This window comes from Acyrthosiphon pisum, chromosome A2 (assembly GCF_005508785.2).
Source record: "Acyrthosiphon pisum isolate AL4f chromosome A2, pea_aphid_22Mar2018_4r6ur, whole genome shotgun sequence".
In the NCBI taxonomy this organism is placed as follows: Eukaryota; Metazoa; Arthropoda; class Insecta; order Hemiptera; family Aphididae; genus Acyrthosiphon; species Acyrthosiphon pisum.
This window is the reverse complement of record NC_042495.1, coordinates 98,963,906-98,986,907: the sequence shown is the minus strand read 5'-3', so window position 1 is coordinate 98,986,907 and position 23,002 is coordinate 98,963,906. Positions and strand designations below refer to the sequence as shown.

Here is a 23,002-nt window from a genome sequence, read left to right as displayed (position 1 = left end):
TGAAAAAAATGCTTATGTTATGTTTTAAATTAAAAAAAAAAAATAATTTCTTATTAAATTCAATATTATTAGTCAATAATAAACTTTAAAAAAAAATTTGGGGAAAAATGTCCACATCAAAAATATATCGAGGGGAAAATATCCTACTACACCGAAAACAATCAGGGCCCCTGATTAACTGCACAATGAACAGCCATGGAAAAAATATTACCGCTAAGTCACAACTTGATTTTCTGTAACGACATTAGTGACCTTACTTATTTTTTCATCCGCCGAGCGTTTAGAAGTAGAGCAACTTGCATCAAAATAGCTAGTAATTTTCCTTTTATAGACATAGTAATAAATTGTGAAAATGTAAAATAGACAATATAGTCAAAGTCAATATTTCAAAAGACACCGACCGTATAATAGTAAGTAATAGAACTATACGGACCTACAGTAGAAAACACGAAAGAGTAAGAAAGAGTAAAGACGAATCACGGTGATAACTAAATATTATGAGTTATGACAAATAATAAGCAATCGACATTTCAAGTTTTCAAACAACTAATGACTTGGGGCTGTTGGTATAAACAAAAAATACGTAATATTGTAAAATATACCTACCAATCGCACTATCGCCCGTATGGGCCAATGTTCTGGGAAAGTGTAGAGCTAGTTGTTATTGAGAATTCTCGATGATCGAGTGGGATAATTCCCATGTTATATTTTGTGTAAGCAACTAAATATTAATAATAATAATAATATCCTAGTTCCTAGATATGAGTCTAGATAATAATATAGTCATGTCATAATATAAACACGTATAAACATATCCCGACAATCTGTGGAAATTTACAACATTTGATAATTTGTTTTTAGAAAAAAATAGAACGAAATTTAATGCATTATAGAATATACTTAATTATAAATTGTTATAAATATTGAAAAAAGTTCATGGGGGGGGGGGGGGATCTATCCACCTCATTCCCGTTTTTCCTTAATTTTTATGTTGTTTTTCCTGACACTTTTGAAAACTATTTGGAATTTTAAATTTTGACCTTTTCAATGCACCAACAATATTCACTTTCCCTTCGAACAAGATACTGAATTTGAAAATCGAAGCATTTTTCGACTACTTATCATGTACAGCCACAAAAAAAAAAACCACACATCATTGTAAAATCAATACGTTTCACTCAGAATCTAAAAAATAAAACGCAAGTTTATTATAGTTTGATAAATTTAACAAGGTTTAAACTTACCTGTTATTACTACTGGTATTATTACTACTTACTTACTTTTAGTGTATGTTACTTTCATATTGCTATTTTATTTATTAGTGGTAATTAATTATGATTGTGTGAATCTCACTTGATCTCTTTGTTTTATTGGTTGATTATTATTACTCTATTATCTAGTATTCTATTGCCGTTGTCAGTAGATTTTATTAGTATTCTTTAAATTTGTTTTGATTAATTAGTGATCGGTATTGAGTATTGACAATACATAATCATTTAAGGAGGATGAAAGTTGTTGATGTATATGCAATTACATTGAATTGATACCCCTAACGTTCCAGTTATATCAGTACTTAAGCTTTAAGTTAATTTGTGTGGCTTTGAGTTCATTGGGTCGTTGCATTAGTTCCCTCTAGGTGTGTGTAGTTGTTATCTTTTGCCACCATGTCAGACGAAGAGGTCAAAACTCGCAACATAAGACTGAAACAGCGTGCTACAGCTAAGCGAGATGTCGCTGCAAGTCACATTCGCCGTTTACATTTCTCAACAACAGCAAGAGAAAATGATCGAACAGCGATGAGTCTAGTTACGATGGTGGTTCACGACCTGAATAATTGGTGGTCACAATATTCAGCGGAAAGTGACGCGTTATTGAATGTTATGGTTGACCTGGACGAAATAGATAAATTTTCTCCAGAAGCTGATGCTGCTATCTACGCCTTGGTGGTAGAGATCAAAACCACTGTTAATAATTATGAACGGGAAACCTTAAAGTCACCCAAAGACTCTCAGCCAGTTACTCAGATCAGTGATCTGCAATAAGGTCGAACGAATGTAACTGAAGATGATCAGTTGGTTACAAAAACTAGCAACACAGCCATGCTTCCAAAGACAGTTACCGCTATGGGGACACAGTCTTCATCTTGTGTGAGAGATTCTCCATCTTCAGATGCTTCCTTCCGTTCTCAAGTATCGATGCGCGTCCCAGAAATCCCCTTGCCAAAATTCGACGGTGATCTCCGCTCGTGGCAAGACTTCCGGGACCGCTTTGTTGATCTAGTAATCCGCAACAAAAACATTGATTCAGATAATACCAGATTTTACTATTTACTTGAGTGCCTTCACGCTGATTTGGGTGAGGTACTCAAAGGGATCCCAGTGACAAAAGATACCTTCCAGTTAGCTTGGAACACATTAGTAAAATCCTACGATAAACCAAGAAAACTGACTTCCTCAATCATTGAGGGTTTTTTGGGTACTCCCGCATCTACCTCAGAACCACTGATTTTTGAGTGTATTTGATGAAGGTAATATTGGAATCGTTGCACTTGCCAAATCTGTGTTCATTTCTACTGGTTATTATCGCTTCAAAGTCTCTTCCTACCCATACGCGTCGCTTGTTTGAATCAGAAAATTCTTTAGAGTACCCATCAGTTGACAGTATGCTGGAGTTTGTAAAGAATAGTGTGAGAGTGTTGGAAAATGATGGTGGTACCTCAGGCCCAGGGAAATCGTTTAGTGGTGGTAACAAGAAAGCTAATACAGGTCTAGTGAAGCATTACAATCGTCCCTCAACCAGCCAAGCAGCGTTGATCATCAGTAAATACATAGAAACCCAAGTCTACTTCGTCCAAAAAGTGTCGGTGCTGTGGGGGAGCTCATGCAATGCAAGATTGTGCAAAATTTCTGGGAGCTTTGGTAGATGAGCGATACCAGATTGTGTACTATCACAGACTATAATTGGTGGCCTTGTAGGTGGCCACATGTCATTTAAATGCTAATCGTCCTGTAGTGTGTGTAATCGTTGTCATCATGGGCTATTTCACAAGGACCCTTCTAATTCTGATCCGTTGTCCCAGGTACCTAAAATGGCCATGTTTGCCAGTCATCAAAGTCAGCTTCCATCGGTAGTACCAGCGACAGCATTTCTTCATGTTCAAGACGTATCCGGAAGTACACAGACGGTTCGTGCCTTGATTGATGGCGGTTCACAGATCAATGCCATATCTGCAAATTCTTGTCAACGGCTTGGTCTACGAGTGGCGAAATGGACTTTACCAGTCACTGGGTTATCAGAGTTACGCGGTTTTCATCATACAGCATCATGATCGTGTTATAGCACGACTACGTCGTTTCATTGCAAAATGTAGACGGCAAGAAACAGTTTCTGGTCATTTGACACGTTCAGAGCTAGAAGCTTTGTACGTGATATTTAAATGTACCCAGGAATGTATGTTGAGTTCTCTACTTTGGGAATTGATAAGTAGCAGCTCAGTCTCTTCAAGGGTGTATGCTAAACGTAGCCCCTTTATCGATGAATTTGGTGTTATTCGAGTTGGCGGTCGGCTTTAGAATGCCATGTGCTCATAGGATCGCAAGCATCCCATACTGTTGCCAAAAAATTCCCATCTATCTGCGTTGATTGCACGCCATTAGGACTTGAGTGCATGCCATGCCCGATCAAAACTTCTTATCTCGCTGGTCAATAGTCGCTTCTGGTAATTTGTATCCCCATTATTAATAATTTTATGTCACCATAATCATATAAATCTGTGTCTTACTAATATGTCTGAGACTAACATTTTAACATTTTAGTCTTATAAACTGTTGGGAGTCGTCCAGAGGAGGTGAGTCTACCGGCGTTAACGGTAATAAGTGCACACGTAGCCATACAACTTCGCTCGTGATTGGTTGTTTATTTTGACTTCGGACGATGATATGTATAATTTTTTCATTCAAATTTCATCGTTTAAATTGATCGGCAAGTAAATATACAAAATGGTTAATGAAAACGTATTGAAATGTTTCTAGCGGTATTAATGATAAATATATTATTATTAAAAATATCTGATCCCGTGCACTTCGTTGCCCGTTAAATGTACCAACTCTATATGACTCAAACTTTGTTCAATTCGTTATTTAATATTCAGCGTATGACGTTCAAAACTTATCTTAACTTTTCCGTTGCCTAGAATAAAAATTCTGATTCGCAGCAGTATATTAACAGGTAGGCAATCTACCTGTGGTGGATTGTAGACCCCTCGAAGTACGTACATAATTATGAATGTTTTATTGACAGTTAACATTTTGATATTACAATGTGTATGTGTCAAAAAATTTGTCTTGGGAATACATTTTTTACTAAGATATCTGCTATAAAGCTACAGGTCTAAAATTATTATCATTATTTGATCATGACCATTAGGAAATAGCAACCTTACAATAAACAAAAATATATTATTATTTAGTTCCTTTTCTTACTGGATAGATGGCACCTACATCCAGATTTCCTATTTTCGGGTAGATTTTCTTAAAATGATCTTACTTCACAGTTAAGAACCTTCTCCTGACAATTACGAATGCAACAAAAAATAATTAACGAAATCGGTCCTGCCGTTCACGCATGATGCCGTGTCCAAAGGAATATATATTTAATTTATATATATTGATAGATACATATAGTATAATATAGATAGATTGTAGAATTTTACTTTACGGAATAATTATTCATATCTACTCGCCGATAAAACACACACAAATGATAAAAGGTCAGGTTCCAGGTAGCTGGAAACCCGCTGGCCGCCGTGCTGCACAATATGTTTAATAATATATATAGGTATGCAATTAAATTGCATATATTATATAAGTTTTATACGTTTATTTTAATTAATAACTAATAACTAATTATTTACTAACTTTATCGGACTAAATTTATGACTAAAACCTTCACTGTGATGTCCTCTTAAAAAAAAAACTGCACGACGATTGAATAAGTAGTTTCGGAGTTTATGCCGAATAAAAAAAAAAGCGACTTAATTTTATATAGTAGTATAGATTTAGTTTATTTTTTTGCTAAACAGGTGGATTTTTGACATCCAGATTTAGTTGGGCCATCCTCTAACCGCTGCAACTTTATCGGACTAAATCTATGCCTAAGACCTGCTCCGCGATGGGATGAAATCCCATTTTTAGCCTTTTTTCGTAATTTGTCGGTAGTTTTCCCCGTGGCATTAAATAACTATTGAGAAAATCGAAAAATGGCCTCTCCAAAGTACCAACTTGATCCAATTTGCTAAAATATAAGGTACTATATGTTGAAATCAAAGTAATCCTTCTGGTAGAAATTTTGTATACAGGATAAAAAAAAAATAAATAAATGAACACCATTGTAAAAACACTAGCTTCCTAGCTCCGTTCAGAATCTAAAATTAAAATTAAAATAATAATAACGTGTCGAATATTACAATAGAAAAATTAACATTACCTAGGTACACAAAGCATAATTTTATTATTATGGTTTTAAATGCTATGTTTTAAACATAAGTTATAGACAACCATTGGAAACGCGAGTCATTTCTATGTGCATATACATATTATAAATCATAATAAATCGTAGCAAGTTATAATTATGTCTTTGAGGTTTTAAAAATTGACCGTGTTATAAAATACGCATAAACATAATTTTTAGTTCTCCCTGAAGTACGCATTAGTAACTGCAATGCAGTGAAACAAATACAAAATATTATTATAATAATTGTCATATTAAATATAATGCACAAACATTTAGAGAAATTATAACTATAAATTATAATCATGGTTCTTTGCTTGTCTTGGCGTCAGCCATCGTATCATTTAAACATTTTAAATTATATCCTGGATAAACCGGGACGATAAATAACTTTTCCATTACCTACGAAATTGCCTATCACCAACTTAAAGTCTACCTTCGCCAAACATAGTTACTGCAAATGTTTTATTGTAATACATTAATACTTCCAATCCAATCCTAAACTAACAGCTATATACATTGTTATACTTATTTTCAAAGGAAATAATCTTTGTGGAGCATTTTTCCCGTTCCCCCACCGACCTCCGTGTATTTGGCACCTATTGATTAACAATTTGCATCTCTGGTATTCTCCAATTAAATTATATAGAGATATGCTATATTAATAAAATACTCGTATCTATTATGTCTATTGTCTGTAGAAAATAATAACAAGTCCAATATTTTTTTTTTCATTTGTGTTTTAGGTTTTTTATTTAAAAACAATAGATTTTAGCTAATATATTATAATAAAATAATGTAAAAATGTATGTACAACATTTGAATACGAGCTATATATTATAGTTATATACATCAATTTCAAAATCAATGTTTAAAACGTTTAATTATAAGTAAACAAAATAATGTAACTAAATTTATTTTATCATTAGTATTATTATTTTATTGTTTAATATTCGAATGACAATGGTAATTGTATTAAAAAAATTCAAAGATATAAAAAAATTAATAACAAAATTGAAAAACGACACCAAAATTTGAAGGAATATAATATGATCGCTCTGACGTGTAAAGCAAAAAATGTACAATATTTAAATTAAAAAAAAAAAATAAATAAATAGAAATTATAATTATAATAATATACACATATTATATACTATATTATAATATAATTATTTTGATTTCGGAATCGTTCGTAATATATTATTCAAAGACGAAAAACTATTAGTATTATTTTAACATTTTTGATTAATACGTTTACGCTAACGTGTATAGGTACTCGTATAACATAAATAAAAAAAAAAAAATACAAAAAAAATTAGAAAGAATATTAAAAAATAACTCAAAAGGACCAACAACATAAATTGTCGATACGGAATTGAGTCGCGTTTTCTATCATTTGTATGTACATAATTACGTTTTTTTTTTCTTTAATAATATTTGATTTAAATGTTTAATATAATATCATCATAATATTTTAATGTTCCTAATAAAATTTGTTTCGCTCTACACGGCTGCGGTGTGACGCAGCCATGGCCCCTTTGTGCTTCACTTGCAGCAGTACACCGTGCCTCGATTGTATTCCTCGATCGTTCGATTACGATTTTCACGTCGTTTTTTCGTTTCTCGTCAATCGTAGTTTTCGACCACGTGGCTGCTGCACAAATTCGCGTCCCGACTGTTTGTCATCTTTCGTCCGAAATCGTATACGACACCGGAGGAGAACGTCTCGTGGTACGATCGTACGCCGTTGTAGATCGACCGACTACTGCTCAACCTAATTTATATATTTTATTAATTATATCACACGACGGCAACAACGACAAAAGTATTATTATTATGATAATAATAAATCGTATGATGTATTTCGATCGCGTTGAATGTCATGTCTCCCGGCGCGACCGGGACGGACACGCTACCGTTACCGCGGTATCACCGGTCGGTACGCGGTATATACCTATACAATAACATACGGTCGGCGCACGGCAGCTATGCGAACGGCGTGTACGGATAACCGACGCGGTCGCAGTCGCCGCCACCGCCTCCGCCACTGGCGAACATACGTCAAATTGATGATCTGTGTTCGTTCTGCAGCTGCTGCAGTTGTTGTTGTTGTTGTTGTTGCTGCTGCTGCTGATACTGTCGCTGTTGCCGTTGCGTTTGGACGACGCGCTGCCGGCACCTATACGGATCGGCCGACGTCGACGCCGTCTCGCGACCGTCGTAGAACGTGTCAAGCTGTATGTCCTGCGGTTCGCACGTCCCGTCGTCGTCCTCGTCGTCGTCGTCGTCGCCGCTGCACCCGTCGTCGCCGTCGTCCCGGTCGCCGCCGCTGCCGACGCCGCGTCCGGTCCCGACTCCGTAGCCCGACGCGTACGGCGGCGAATCACCCGAACGGTAACCGTCGTTCCGGCTCCTCGACCGCGTGCACGTGCAGGTGCACACGGACGCGTTGTCGGCCGGCGAGGACGACCCCCTGCCCCGACCTGATCCACCCGCCGTCATCGCGCTGCCCATCGGCAGGCTGGACACGGACCCGTGAGAGGTGATCACGTCCCCTTCCAGCCGGACGGCTCCTTGGGCGGCCTGAAACACAAGGACGTGAAAAATATTATTGTTATCATCATTATAGTGAGGATGTACAATATTGTAGTAGTTGAATATTTGTCTATATAATATGATACTATTTGTACTAAATTTATAAGAAACCAATCCATATTCACGTATATGGATAAGTTTAAAAATCGAAGATTTAAAATGCTTATTTAATATTTTCCATATTTCACCAATTTTAGAAAAACCGTCTATATTTCTTTATTTTTGTGCAAAATGCGTATATTTCAATATGATAATGATTCTAAGATAAATTAGTGTTTCTATTTTGTGATCTGCGTATTTCAATAGACTACTTCACAAATATTTTTGTTAGTACTAGGGTTTAAGTACCTATACCAGTAAATGGCTATAATACTTTTTTTGTGCAATAAGTAAAATTATACACAACTGGCCACCTGCAGTTCCCCATAAATCAGAACATTCTCTTTCATTTAAATTTATTTGATAAAACAATATTTAATATTCTAACAATGCAACGATGTTCATAAATAATAATAAATATATATTTAAGTATGTATTTTTGTTGGAATTTTGTAAACATTTTTGACATAACATTTAACGTTTTGTTCGCATAAATTAGAGTTTTTTTTGTGCGTACCTATTTTAGATACTACACGCATAGATTAGTATAATATTATTTTCAGGCCAAGTCATAAGATGGGATACATAACACATTCAGATATTTACTATAGATTTACTATATTTACGAATATTTTTAAATATATAATGTCCTAACTAGGATTCTTTATAGTTTTCTCATGCTATCAGCGTTAAATATTATTTCCTTTATAACGATTTTGGATAAATTCGTAAGCTTTACGAAATCTCCAAGTACGAAAGATCAAAAATTGGATTGTCAGAAGCCCCTGATAATAATAAATGGATATTTTCACTATTGCTGAAGAAATATCATTCAAATCCGTCCAGAAAATAAAACACAAACAAGGATTACGAGTTTTCTTTCATTTTCCGTGAGAAAAAAAGCAACCGCTGTAGCCGCTCTCCTTAAATCATTTTTCCGCGAACATTATCGCGTATATTTTTAACGCATCGAAGACGTCTGTTGGGTGAGCATCGGTTGGATTTTCCCCTACTCCAGCTAGGCAGTGACGTCACGGCAGCAATACCTAATATATTTGGCGAATAGGGTAGGTTAATTTTTTCACGCTTTCTCTCGACATCGCAGTAACTTACTGTGTCAAAATTATTATCATTATAACGATAAAAAATAATTTCTCTTTCTCACAATGCCGTACTGCGCAATCAGCAGGAGTGACCACCCTCTCTACAACCATCCATTGACCACTCCCTAAATGCGTCATTGCGCCTACCCGCCGAAAGTCTACCCGAAACGGCCGTATACACGCATCGACGACCAGCGAATTATTTAAGTACTTATGTAATAATCCGTTTCGCGTTCCTCGCGCGAGAATTTATTACTGCGTATAGATAATTATTAATTGGATAATATTTTTTTTTCGTTTATCTCGACCTGACCGGGCTGGTAGGTATATGTACACTTCTGTTGTAGACAGAGAGGGTGTAGTTGCGTAATCCACGGTTCGTCGATTAAAACGCGCACGCTAAAGTCGACGCACAACTTCGCGCACCCAGCCATCGCGCTAATTAAATGTCACACATGACGTTCACGTGAATACAACACACACACGCACACATCATCATTTTTTTTTATATATTACACAGGGTATTTGTACATAATATTTTCATATTATAATATACGTCATAAAATCGGTGTATGCGCTGTGTGAAACGATGATGGATGTGAATTTCGATAAACTGAAAACCATGCGTTACTTTAATTCGAATGGCCTACAATACTTTAATGTCGGATAGACGATTGTGTCAATCCGGAAGATTAAAAAAAAAAAAAATTATAAAATAACGCACCGTGGTAACATGTAAATAATATTATAATAGTATTATAAGTTATTACTATTTTCGGTTCATTTTCGATTATTTGAAATATTTTTTTTCAATTGATAAATAATAAACTTCTATACTGCATCGGAGGAAGACCGTTTTGTATCATATATTCATATTGCGTTCAATTAATATTATTTTCTAGGCATATAAAAAGTTAATAAACTTTTTAACTTGTACGGGGTAATATATAGGCAAAATAGGTACATGGGCGTGTAGAAGAACTTTTTGAAAAATTAAATCGACTTCATTTAGGTATTATGATGATACATTTTATACATTATTATTATTAATACTATATTATTACAACTGTACAGTTTTACCGATAATATGTTATAAAAGAGGTTATCCATAATAATATTAGATTTGTATAAATACCGATTGATGACTTTAAAGAAGTGTTGCCGTTTAGAAGGATTACGTGAATTGAGCCATAGTTGAGTTTTATTATACATTGATATTATATTGTAGACCTTGTTTTTCAACGAGTTTATAAGTTTTAAATTCCAATCTTTCATTGTTTCATCGATGGAAAATATTTTTTAGATATGTTATGCATTTTTTGAACATGCACATAATATGTATATATATTTTAAAATATATTAGATCACATACGAAATTAAATTTTTTGCCGTTTGCGTTTCTGCATCATATTATCATTAATTTATATTTTATAAATATTGATAATAGTATGATGATATTAACAAAATGTTTAAAAAATATAGTATAATTTTAAAAAACCGTACACGTTAAACGGTGGTTTAAAGTCGATGCTTCCGGTGCGCAATAAAACAATAAAAATATTGTCGTTTTCTTGTGATACGGAAGATCTACGATATCCAATGTATGGTTTTAGGGCTGATAATATATTTCATATTATAAAAAGTTCACTATACTGTACGAGTCGAATATTATCAAATATCAATTGCTATCCAGTCACACGCTGACAAATCATAATATAGTCATGCAACTTATATAATAGTGTCATCGTAGAATTAAAGCGGCTATATACAGTATAATATGCGTATGTGCGTACGATGGGCCAAACGTGACGAGACATAATAATATGGTGAATATAAGATTATCGTTGTACACACACGATGATCATAATATTATAAAGTCGTATACGCGTTATCAGTGGCGTGTAACATATAGGGACCAAGTGTTGCTCAGGCAACTCCTTAATATGGGTGGGTGGGTATTGATAGAAGAAAAAAAGGACATTTTATGGGTCGGTATAACAGTATTATGAGGGGTAGGTGACCTAAAATTATTTGAGCAACAGCAATTTTTTTTATGATACACGCCACTGCGCGTTATTGTTATTATTTTTATGTATTATAATATAATATCGCAATTATTATATTTTATGATATTATTATTAAGCATATCGGACGGTCGACAAACACGCGCGTTACCTAAGACTTTGGCGCGCTTCGCTAAATCAAGCGCATATATACAATTATTATTAATATTACTATCGTCCCCCGCAAACTTAAAACAGTTTTTACTGAGCCGTATAATATTTTATCGGTACCCATAATATTATTATAGTTCATCTGTATACGCGCGTATGGCAGTTATATATATATATATATATATATTATGTATACGGTACATTATCGTTTCGGCATTCTTTGAGCAGTAGGTACACTATACAATATAACACACAATATAGGTAGGTAGGTATTTGGTAACTAGATATATAATAGTAATAATAATATGATATGTACGCGCCATCATCACCGTACGCGCGTGGCTCTTTTCGCCACCCGTTCGTTTACGTACCGTTTTTTCTATTTCTTATATATTCTTTATGTACGTATTATTATACACGACCCTTGTGCCCACGCTTGCCATACAGGCAATTTATTTTCTTCCGTCGATACTGCGTATAACATATAATAATAAATATTATACAGTAATAATATAGTATAATGTAAAACGCCACAGCGCCAATGAGGAATCGCTTATATCGCCGGGGCGTCCGGATTTTCGTTCGATTGAACAACAACAACGACGACGACACACTCCCCCAACCTCAGTGGCCTCCCCTTACCCCTATCTACATCCCTACGAACTATAAAATTCGTGTGTACCTATATATGTACGATATACAATATACATAATATATAATATTATTATGATATATTATAGCCGTGAAACGAGTGCACAACAGTGCGTGTTACGCGTATAATGACGTATATATATATATATATATATAATATAGTTCGACGCGTTATTATGACGTGTAGGTGAGTATTTATGACTATAAACGTTCTTACATTAAATATAAAACATTTTATTAAACAAATTTTTCCTTGTTTTAAAAAGAAAATATGAAGTAATAATCGCTCGTGTCAGAGTAGGACGCACACGCAGCTATCCCGTTCCTTCGTGACCACCAATAGATCAGCCCCTGTGACACACGTGCAAGGATAACCTTACGATCAATCACGTTGTGCAGACCAAAATATGTCTGAAATACAGTGAAGCACGAAAAATCTTTAACAATACAGCTTCACTCCAACTAGTCAACATGCATTTGCGAAGGAAACACGGAAGTATAGCGTAATATTATTATTATTGTTTATTTTTCCATAATGTAAATTAGTGTCAAAAATAATTGTAAATAATGATATTTTGTTTTAATCACGACAAGACATGTATCTCATTTAAAAATAATCTAATAACCATCGCTTTTGAAGACCTCTCGGATAATATTATTACATTAGATCTAAAATTACATTCGTTAGTAAGTTCTAAATTCCTACATGATTACAAGAATGAGATGATCTTAGGTTTCTACACCGATCGTTTATCTATTATATTGGAATACGTGTAATAATAACATAACTAAGCTTGTTACAGCCACTGTGATCATTATTAACGAAACGATTTTAGATTTTAAGATAAATAAAATTAGTCAATACGATTGTATTAAGTGTTGTAGGCTTTAAAACAAACCACATAAATTACTGTAACAATGTATTTTTTCTACGAATTTTCAATAATATAACATTTATATTATAATATGTATTACATATTTACATTGTTAAAAATAAATATCAAATATCAATTTTTAATATATCGACAATCGTACGAGTTGCGTGCTATGGTATAATTAACCTTTCGGCTGTCATCATCATATATAAATATTTTATCTAAATCTTTAATATCCTAACATCCATGTAAGATCTTATATCATTTTCCATCGTTTAGGAACATAAATACGTAATATTTCTTACCATGTTGCATTACATCTTACATGATATGGTTGTAACATTGTATAATATTTTCCACTGCGTAGTAGGTAATAAATAATAACTAATACTAACAAATGATTTTACCTGCTATGTCTCATGTCTCATGTAAGAACCTACATTCAATATATTTTTTTATTTTTGACTAATAAGCCAAACAAATTTAAATATTTTAAGATTCTATTTATACTAAATATCGGTTTTTAACACTGGAGGCAATTCCAGATAAATTTATTTTATAATTAAAATTAGGTACAGAAAATGGATTAGCTTTAAAAATATATATACTATGTATATTAATATATTATATGCATGTATGTGCCATGTGGCAACTGGTCGAGTGTGCCTGAAAAAAAATCGTCATGTTTTCGGGATACGGCCAAGATGTATTAACGCAAAATGGACGATAATTTTTTGAAAAAATAATGTGTCAAAAGGTAATAAATTACCGACGCCGCCGGTCCCAATAAACTCGAATTGCCTTCGAAAACGTCCGGAGGCAACTCTAGTAAAATAAATCCAACTTACCGAGATTTAAGAGGCGATTCGGGTAAACCAGATTATTGTGATTTGGCAAAAATAATCTTTATATGGTCTATGGACACATTTTTATTTTTTGGCACTGAGCCACAAAGACAATATTCGTCGAACCGTAGACGTTGTGCGCCCGACGTACATTTATTTTTGACATCTCGTTTCGGCAAAGATCTCTAGAGAATCATCTCGTTCCGTGTCTATATCTGCATGATATCATATTTCTACCATATTATATTGACATTGCGCACATTAGGTTTTTTCATTTTTGGGGTTCGTTCGCGCGTTTGCACTTGATGACGTTTTATCATCATCGGCGACAAAGATAAAATGGTTTGCGGTTGAACATGTGTGAGCGTATATACCGCGGTATAGGCGTATAGCAGACAATATATAGTGTGAAACAAGTAACGTACCCAGAATTTTAGTTCGTTTAGGGTTTTTACTTTTTACCCCACCGACCCATGTGGGCTTTAACCACGTTCATATTATTTTTTGCTAATCAGTATTATATAACAATTGGTAATTGAGTATTTAACCTGGTCAAAGGTCATCTGACCGCCTTAACAAAAATGATTATACGATTATGGCAGACATTTAGCAATGTTCTCGTATCAATCGATCCCGGAAAAACACTGCAGAAAATACGATTGTCGATGTCATTGCCAATTATTTATTTCATGTCTATTTCAAAAAACGACTAACGACTAACGCGCAGTTCTGCGGTGTATTGATTACGACGGTAAATAAAATTATTGTTTTTTTTTTTTTTCAAGAAGAAGGAAGAACATTTCGGGGGGTGGGGTAGAACCGTATAACTCTCCCCAAAGAGAGAGGTTTTAATATGTATATGGCGCCCCCCTCCCCCCGCTCGCGATGTAGAAGTTTATAATCATACATTATTGCTTACCCTATCTACGAGACGCAGCGCATCATGTTGCGTAGGTACATAATCATCATTATATCGTGCACAATATTCGTACACGTATTATACGCATACCATGTGTGTACCTAAATCGTACAATACGATATAATATATTATATATTATGTGCACTGTGCGGCGTAGGCACCGCGAGCGTGTTTGTTCCGAGGACGCGTTTGTTTTTTTTGCCCCTTAAGGAGAGACGATAACCGCGACTTTCGAGCGCGAAAAGCGTACTGTGTGTGTGTATATAATACGCGTATATATAGTGGCGGAGCGCCGCTGAATAATAATAATATTATAATAACAATGTGTATAATGTATATTATTATAACTACATTCGAGTGTATTATATAATGCGGTTAAAACGTATATTATATCGATATGTGTGTACATTAGCTGGTATAATAATATATTATACAGCGTGATCCATCATTATCAAACGGTCGCACTCGCGTATCCGGACGAGACAACGTTTGTATTTTCATATTACGATAATATACGGTTTGAACTAAACTTATTATAACGCTTTACATAAATAGTTCCTACTTATAATCGTTTAAAGTCTAGACGAGTTAAGTGAAGTGGAAATCGGCCGTATACTGCGCGCCGCAAAGGTTGCGTAGTCCAGGTGCTACTCGTTACACTTATTCCTAACTCTGAATGTCATTATAAAACACTTTTTCGTTTAAAATAATTGAACGATTTTAAAATATTATTCCGCCTAAGATTATGAATTAAATACTTTGTTATTGAAAAAAAAACGAATATAGTATAAGTATAACTCCGTTACTAGGAAAAAAAATGTAGGTTTATGATTTTGCTTTAGGTACTTTTATTTTTCTTATATAGGTATTAAGCCACTGATACGTATTATTTTGTCAGAAACGAAATCGATTAAAAATTGAACTTTCATTTGTCTCATTGTCTGTTCTACATATTATAGTATACCTAGTCATATTATAATATACAGATATGATCGAATCAGTATTTAGTTCAACATTTACGCATTATCGGTATTGTTATGAAGAGATCTTTGTATAATCAAGAGAGTATCTATTTTTATGTAATTTAAAATAACGCTTTATTCCCAATACCGCACTTATATCCAACTATATTATAGTCCTTGATTGTTTTTGTGAAAATGTATTGTTAAACACTTCAAACGTTGTGAAAACATTTGTTTGCTCCGCAAGTAACACTAGAACCTAAGTGTAGCCAGGAAAATCCCGTGTTATGTGAGTGGCGGTAAACCAGCGAACAGGGTGTAGTGGAACTTATGTATAATATATTCCGCGTGTATGGGTATATACGATATAATAAATGGGACTGGAGGGCCATAAAAACGCCAAAAATACATAAAACACGATAATGTCGCTAACCATCCTGTATATAAACAATAATCCGGTCACGTGGCGGCGGAATCGCGCGTCCCACCCGCGGCGATTTTTGCGAGTGCACTAGACTACGACGACGACGACGTCGACAATAATATATATTTTACAACGATAATATATTATAACACACACACATATACACGCAAACGCATATACATACTGAACATATATTATAAATTAGGGTCCAAGTATACAACATGTCTACAGAGTGATTATTTTGTGGTGAACCGGGGACAATATATTATTATTATCTATTAAGAGATACGAGGAATTCACATTTATTTATTTGTCTACCACACGTTTAAAAACCGATTGTTTTTACGATTTTCAATGGTTATCAGCGAATTTCGTTTAAAAATAATATCTTGTACTCGCATCTTCTACATTATAATATACGCCGTGGCGTGTCGTCTGCTTCACCAGGCTCGTCCTGTATAATATTTTCGTGCGTGTGTGCCTGTGCGTCACTATATACAACTCGTATTCCGTTCGCCGCAGAGATGATTTGTGTCCGAAGGGTTGGGTTTCACGAAAAACGGGGTTTGACGGGGAAATCTCGTCGCTGGCTGTACCACCGCGACTGGGGCTTACGCCGTCGCAGCTTCTGTTTTTGTCCTCTGCCGATTAATACGACTCGGACCCGTCAAAATCACGTCTCGAAACGACGACGCTTTTGTCCACGGCGCCGAGTACGCCCCACCGAGAGTGATGTGTATATATATATAATACGAGTACATCGCATGACGTATATATAATATAATATACACAGTATATTACACAAAACCGTATACAGCTGCTGCAAGTCTGTCGCATGTTATGTCAGACGAACGGATCGAATGCTAAAGTGGTATTGCGCGACGAGCGTGTAATTCTACACCGTCTTATTGCAATATGTTTTGAATGAGTAGGTATATTATTCGTTTCAGACTTGGTGTAAAATGCTTTTGAAAAATGTATTTGCAATACATATTGGTAATTACTGGATAACTCACGAAAATAGTCGCTTCCGAATAAAGTATATTTTTTTACAAATATTGTAAAAGTATTCCAAACAAGGTCTTTTAAAATATTTTTTGATTTAAAAACGATAAATGCTTGTGTCAGGGAAAATTTTAAATTGTAGCCAGTGTAAAAGTATATTGTGTCGGTATATATTATAGATATAACTGTGATATTTTATGACTTACGACATAACTGTATAATATTATATATTATAAATCGTATAAAATATTAAAATAAAAAATTGTATTTTAATGCTATACAATAGTATTCCGAATAAACTATTCAAACAACTTTCAAAAAAGTATTCTGCAGAATACAGCATTAAATACTTTTGGAAAACAGTGTACTGAAAGTATTCGGAATACTGCCAAGTCTGATATTCGTTATACGTATATATACATTAGGTGGTACGATATCGTTACTGCGCCAAAGACGATATTATTTCAGACGGAGACGACATTTACTGGCAATTCGTCGATACGCAACAACAAAGACTGGCACTGTCAGACGGATTCGGCGTGCGATTTGGCGCTGTATTATTATACGGCCATATCCCGGCACCACCAGCGCATCTTTTATTTATTACGAAATTTGTTACGTTAATTGTTTTGTTTTGAACACCGACGTAAAATAAATCTCGACTGTCACGTACGTTTACGTGATCTGCGGCAACAATAGTGTATAATGAATAATGATTACTAATACAGATATGATACCAAATATTAATAAGGCAATCTAAAAAAAAATATCTGTTATATAAATTGTGATTCAAATCGTGAAAAAATTCGATAAAATTGCGAATTGAAAATTAATATAAACGTATCGAACACTGTCGTCTAGTCGTCAAGAAGGAATCACGTTCGCCGGGAATGTATATAGTAAAATGTAAAGCTGGTACCTACGTCCAAACGCATTTTAGTGAGTAATATTTAGAATTTATGACGACCACGTCATATTATTATTTTTTAAATTAAAATTGCTCATTTTCTAAAGAAAGTTTTTTTTTTTAACAGGATAATACACAATCTATACAAAGTTGTACAATAAGCATATATGATAAAAGCAAAAATAATTATGAAACGAAAATCATGAAGGCATTGGTGATACCCATTGGTGACACTACCTGATATTGATTATTTTAAAATGTTAATATCTATATTATAATATTAAATAGTGAGATGATATATTATTAATATTAAAGTTATACCTACAATTTGCGATACTAAAAATAATTTCAATAATGTGTGATAGAACGATTATTGACATAATGAAAGTATATTTGAATAATTTATTTCTAGGATAATTTCATATTATGAAAGAATAAGAACACTATGGAATAAATTGTTTTTGCAAAGTGGCAGTAAGGAGAGAAATGAAGGGATTAATATTATGGAATTGAGATCCGAAAGGAATATAAGTAAAGTAAATACTTTTTTGGATTTCATTATAAAGTATTTGCTTATGTATTTCCAATCGTATAATGATCTTGATGAATGATGATTGTTAAAGCCATCTCATATACGCGTATTAAATGTTGAAGTTTTAGACATTTTTCAATATCTTTATTTTTATGATATACATATTTAGACAAAAACTATAGGTACATGATAACAAATTGCAGTACATAAACCACTTAGAAAAATATGTATTACCTAATAATATATCACATGATGGGTCACAAAGTCAAAAAAAATACATTTCCATTGACATGAGGCGATCAGATTCAATTATATCAAACTATTGATATAGAGCGTAAAACATATTTTTTTAAATTCGTATATATGTCTTGCCGTTTTCACAAAAACATTGTTTGCCAAAGTGGCTTATTGCCAGAAAAAAATTCACTTGCCAAATTGTCATAGAACTATGATTATTAGTTAATTTCTAGGCCTACCCTCCAAAAAATGGTCAAACTAAGCCCCCATAGACAACTATGCTTCGAAAAAAACGGATTTTCACAAACGATTATTTACTGCAGATATAGATGGTTAGTAATAAATGTACACTACCACTGATTGTTGTTATAATTACTTAGTGCTTATACATCTGCAGTCAATGTATAGTATATTACGTTAAATTTAAGTCCGACCGCATTTGGCTACTTATATAGTGGTAATCAAAATATTTTCAATTCCCAGAGAAATTTTAATTGAATGTATTTTAGTCACATTATACCGAAGTTAGAAATAATACGCACTTGACAAATAGTTTGGTTTATTTTCATTTATATAATATAATATTATCGCCTTGTTATCGGTATCGAATTAGTCTGCACTCTGCAATGAGTGTTTTATTTTTGTCTGTAATATTACTTAAAACTATAAGTTATAACGGTGTCGGGTGTAGTGTATATAACGAGTACTCCAAAACTCCCATACAGCCATACAGGACAGGTCCTATATATACATCGAATGGAAATTTGACATTAACGGTGTTTTAAACTTTCTACTTTCGTATTTTTACCACTAATTTTTGAGTAATTTGCGATAATCCAATGAAAACGAACTAAACAGTAGAATTTATAGTACATCCTTTTTGACAATATATATTTCGAGGCGATTCAGAATATAATATTTTTATTGCGACTCTATATTTTGAAGGTCTTTAATATAATGTAGACTGTAACACTATGTGTTATACTGGACTACGCGATTTCCGACAAAAGTCACATTTTGTAACGTAACGATTGATTTCAAAATATAATCACATATCTACCCCAGTAGCAGCTGTCTATATGGTGTCTATGTATTATTAAAGTATGCGAATAATGTCTCTTATTTTTCTTCGTATGTAATCCGAAGACTTGAATCATAATATACTTCCTGAAAAATTTGAGTTAGTCAAATCAAAACGGTTCGTTTTTTTCATCCCCTCTTGACTTTGAGTTATCGCAAGACAGACCGTATTACTTATTAAAATAAACAACTCGACACTGGCGTATTTTACGACGTCATCTCTCTCACGTCCGCTTTATTATTGCCATATCCACATCTCGTTATCATACGATGCTTATCGGTCGGGACGTCTGACAATGAGAGTAATATACCCATAGATCTGGTTGAGTGTGACGATCGTCACTCATCTAGTAGTTTTTGACATTACGCGTTCCCGGTGCTTCATCACCCATGGGTGTCTATATTTTTAAAGTGAATATCATATGAACACCAATATATATATAATACAGTAAAATATATGTAGGTATATTTGACATAATGAAATAGCGCAACTTGGTCGATTGATCTTAACATTAAAAATTATAAAATTGACATAGGTGCATAACATCATACCTATACTTATAAGTTAAAAATAAAATTGCTTGTCTATAGAATGAGTTTAAAGTAGTGTTTTTTATGTAGCCGGTACAATATGGAAACTTTGCAGATATTATCGGATTTGGTTTTGTTTACTATAATATTCCGTTATACATAACGACTTTAGACTTTAGTATATATTATAATATTGTACTTGTCATACTCGTATATATAGGTAGCCACCTACTATATAATAGGTACACTATAATATAATATATTATAGCCATAATCCACTAGCCCACATTGTCACACAAATGCTTTTGCGAATTAGACATTGTTATTGTAGTAGTACCTTATTGTATAATATTATATAAAACATGAATAGATATCATATCGGTGACAATGACTTATTTACAGCGTTTTGACGTCGACAAGCAGTATTATATTACATTATTATTATTATAATTACGTAGGAGTAAGCGTGGTACACCGTCGTATATAATATAATATATAATATGTACATACGAAATCGCGACAAAGTCGTAATATAATGCCATCTATATGTATCCCATGTATACCTACTACCGTTACGTAATATTGTTGTTAATATTATCGTATTATATTATATATTGTGTATTGCGGAGTTGTCGTACTGCACGAGAGCGTGCCTTTCTCAATGGAGTCGCGAAATCGATTTTTCGTTTCATTATGCTAATCGCATAAATGCACCTAACTAATATATTATAATATTATACTCATAACAGTCACAACCTCAACCGAGTTGCACGTTTATCGTATCGCACGCCTCGTATAGCTTCCAATACCATACAACTGTAATACTACATATAACGTGATCTGTAGTTATTAATATGAACACCAGAATGCCTATTATTATGTCTATGCTCCATGTTTCACCTATACTTTATTTATTACATTTTCATACCTACTCGAAATAAGGGGTGATCCGCCCACTGACTTTAAAATATGTTTTTAGGAAAAACTTATCATCTCGTCAAAGAAAAAACGAAAATGATAAACACAATGTTAGTATCTCCAACCCCACTGATTCAGTGACTCCGCCGATAAGCAGTAGATAACGAGATTAATGACTTACCTGCGTCCGTATAAATTCAGATAACGCTTAAAACACCCTCAAATTTGCGATGCAAAACAATCGCAGCTATATGATATAAATAAGTAAAATAATCACATAGATACAAAATGTTCCAAATACAAACTTTCTATCAAAACAAAATATCCATATTAATTAAATACAATATTTTTTGTCAAAAGCGGATAAACCGTATCTTGGCGAAATTTTACATCCAATATCCGAGCTTAAGTCAACCCTTATACGATAATGTGAAACAAAATTTGTTCATTAAGTACAAGAAAGAAAAAAAGATAATAACATTCATCAATCACTTACATAGTCATTAATCATGAATTCATCTACGGTATCATAAATACTTGGTGAATACTTTGAAGAAAACTCCAACAAGTAACAACAATTATTATATTCCAGATTTCTTGAAAAATAATAAATATTTTTAAATACCATTGACCTGTCTTATCTCCTCTGAAGAGATTCACAAAATATACTACCTACACTATTTCGCTCTTGAATATATAATTATTTAATCCATCGGAAAAAATTTCCATCTACGTCTAACATGGTTCCTAGAGGCTAGAGGAAACGTATTAATTTTACCTCGAACAATGTGGGTTCCACAAAATGCAGATGGGTACTCCAGTGTTTATAAGGTTGTATATACACAGACGTATAAAATAATTCTTCCACAAATAAATTTTTCGAGTCAATCTTTCGATAGTCTTAATACCATATACGACTATCCTTATAAAACGTTTGTCGTAGATAAACTGACTCCCACAGGGTTAAATAATTCCAGTTACTTTATTTATTATTGCCATAAACATTAAACAGCATATTTTAAATTTAACTTAATCTTAAAAGATATTAATTTATTGTTCCAAATGTAGGTACTTATATATAATATGGCATATTCAGTACATTCGTTAATAATTAAAGTTATAGAACGCCTTTAAGCTATTGGTTTTAATGAAGTTATAGAGAGTATTATCGTAACATAAAAGAGAGTAGGTATATAATAATAACAAAAGTGTGTTGAAATTTAAAAGACAAGATATATATCATTAAATATTATAATAAGTATAGTAACATATTAGCATAATAATTAAGAATATCGCTTCGCCTGTTTAATCAACTTTATACACTGATGACTTCAACCTTAGCAGCATAGCAGCCAAAGCATAATATAACAGTCCAAACTCAATTACAGCGTGCCATTAATAAAATTACAAAATCGTTCAAACATCTGGTTGGCATTCTCTGCTGAAAAATCTTAACGAATAATTTTCATTTGGTAACGTATACCTTTTTTCGTGTTTGGACCATAACATGGGAACTGAACTGATAACCTATACCTGATAAACATTATAATTGACGATCACTAGTCAAAGTAATAGTAACATTCACGATAACAGTTCTAGATATTACCACTATTACATCTGACAAAAAATGCTCATGG

The 23,002-nt window shown here is 33.5% G+C and overlaps 1 protein-coding gene across 2 annotated transcripts in view; it reads right to left on the bottom strand.

The window, feature by feature from the left end:
* Positions 1–6,763: 6,763 nt before the first annotated feature.
* LOC100160352 (two pore potassium channel protein sup-9) overlaps positions 6,764–23,002 on the bottom strand; it is a 67,021-nt gene continuing 50,782 nt past the window's right edge. The window contains exons 6-7 of one of the 2 annotated variants that reach the window (XM_008182892.3): positions 7,569–8,091; positions 6,764–7,282 (exon numbers count right to left, since the gene is read on the bottom strand). In XM_008182892.3, coding sequence (XP_008181114.1) covers positions 7,570–8,091 — 522 coding nt within the window. In that variant the 3' untranslated portion in view covers positions 6,764–7,282; position 7,569. Of the gene's footprint in view, positions 8,092–23,002 lie in introns of both variants that reach the window. The other variant, XM_001945371.5, reaches the window with a different exon arrangement.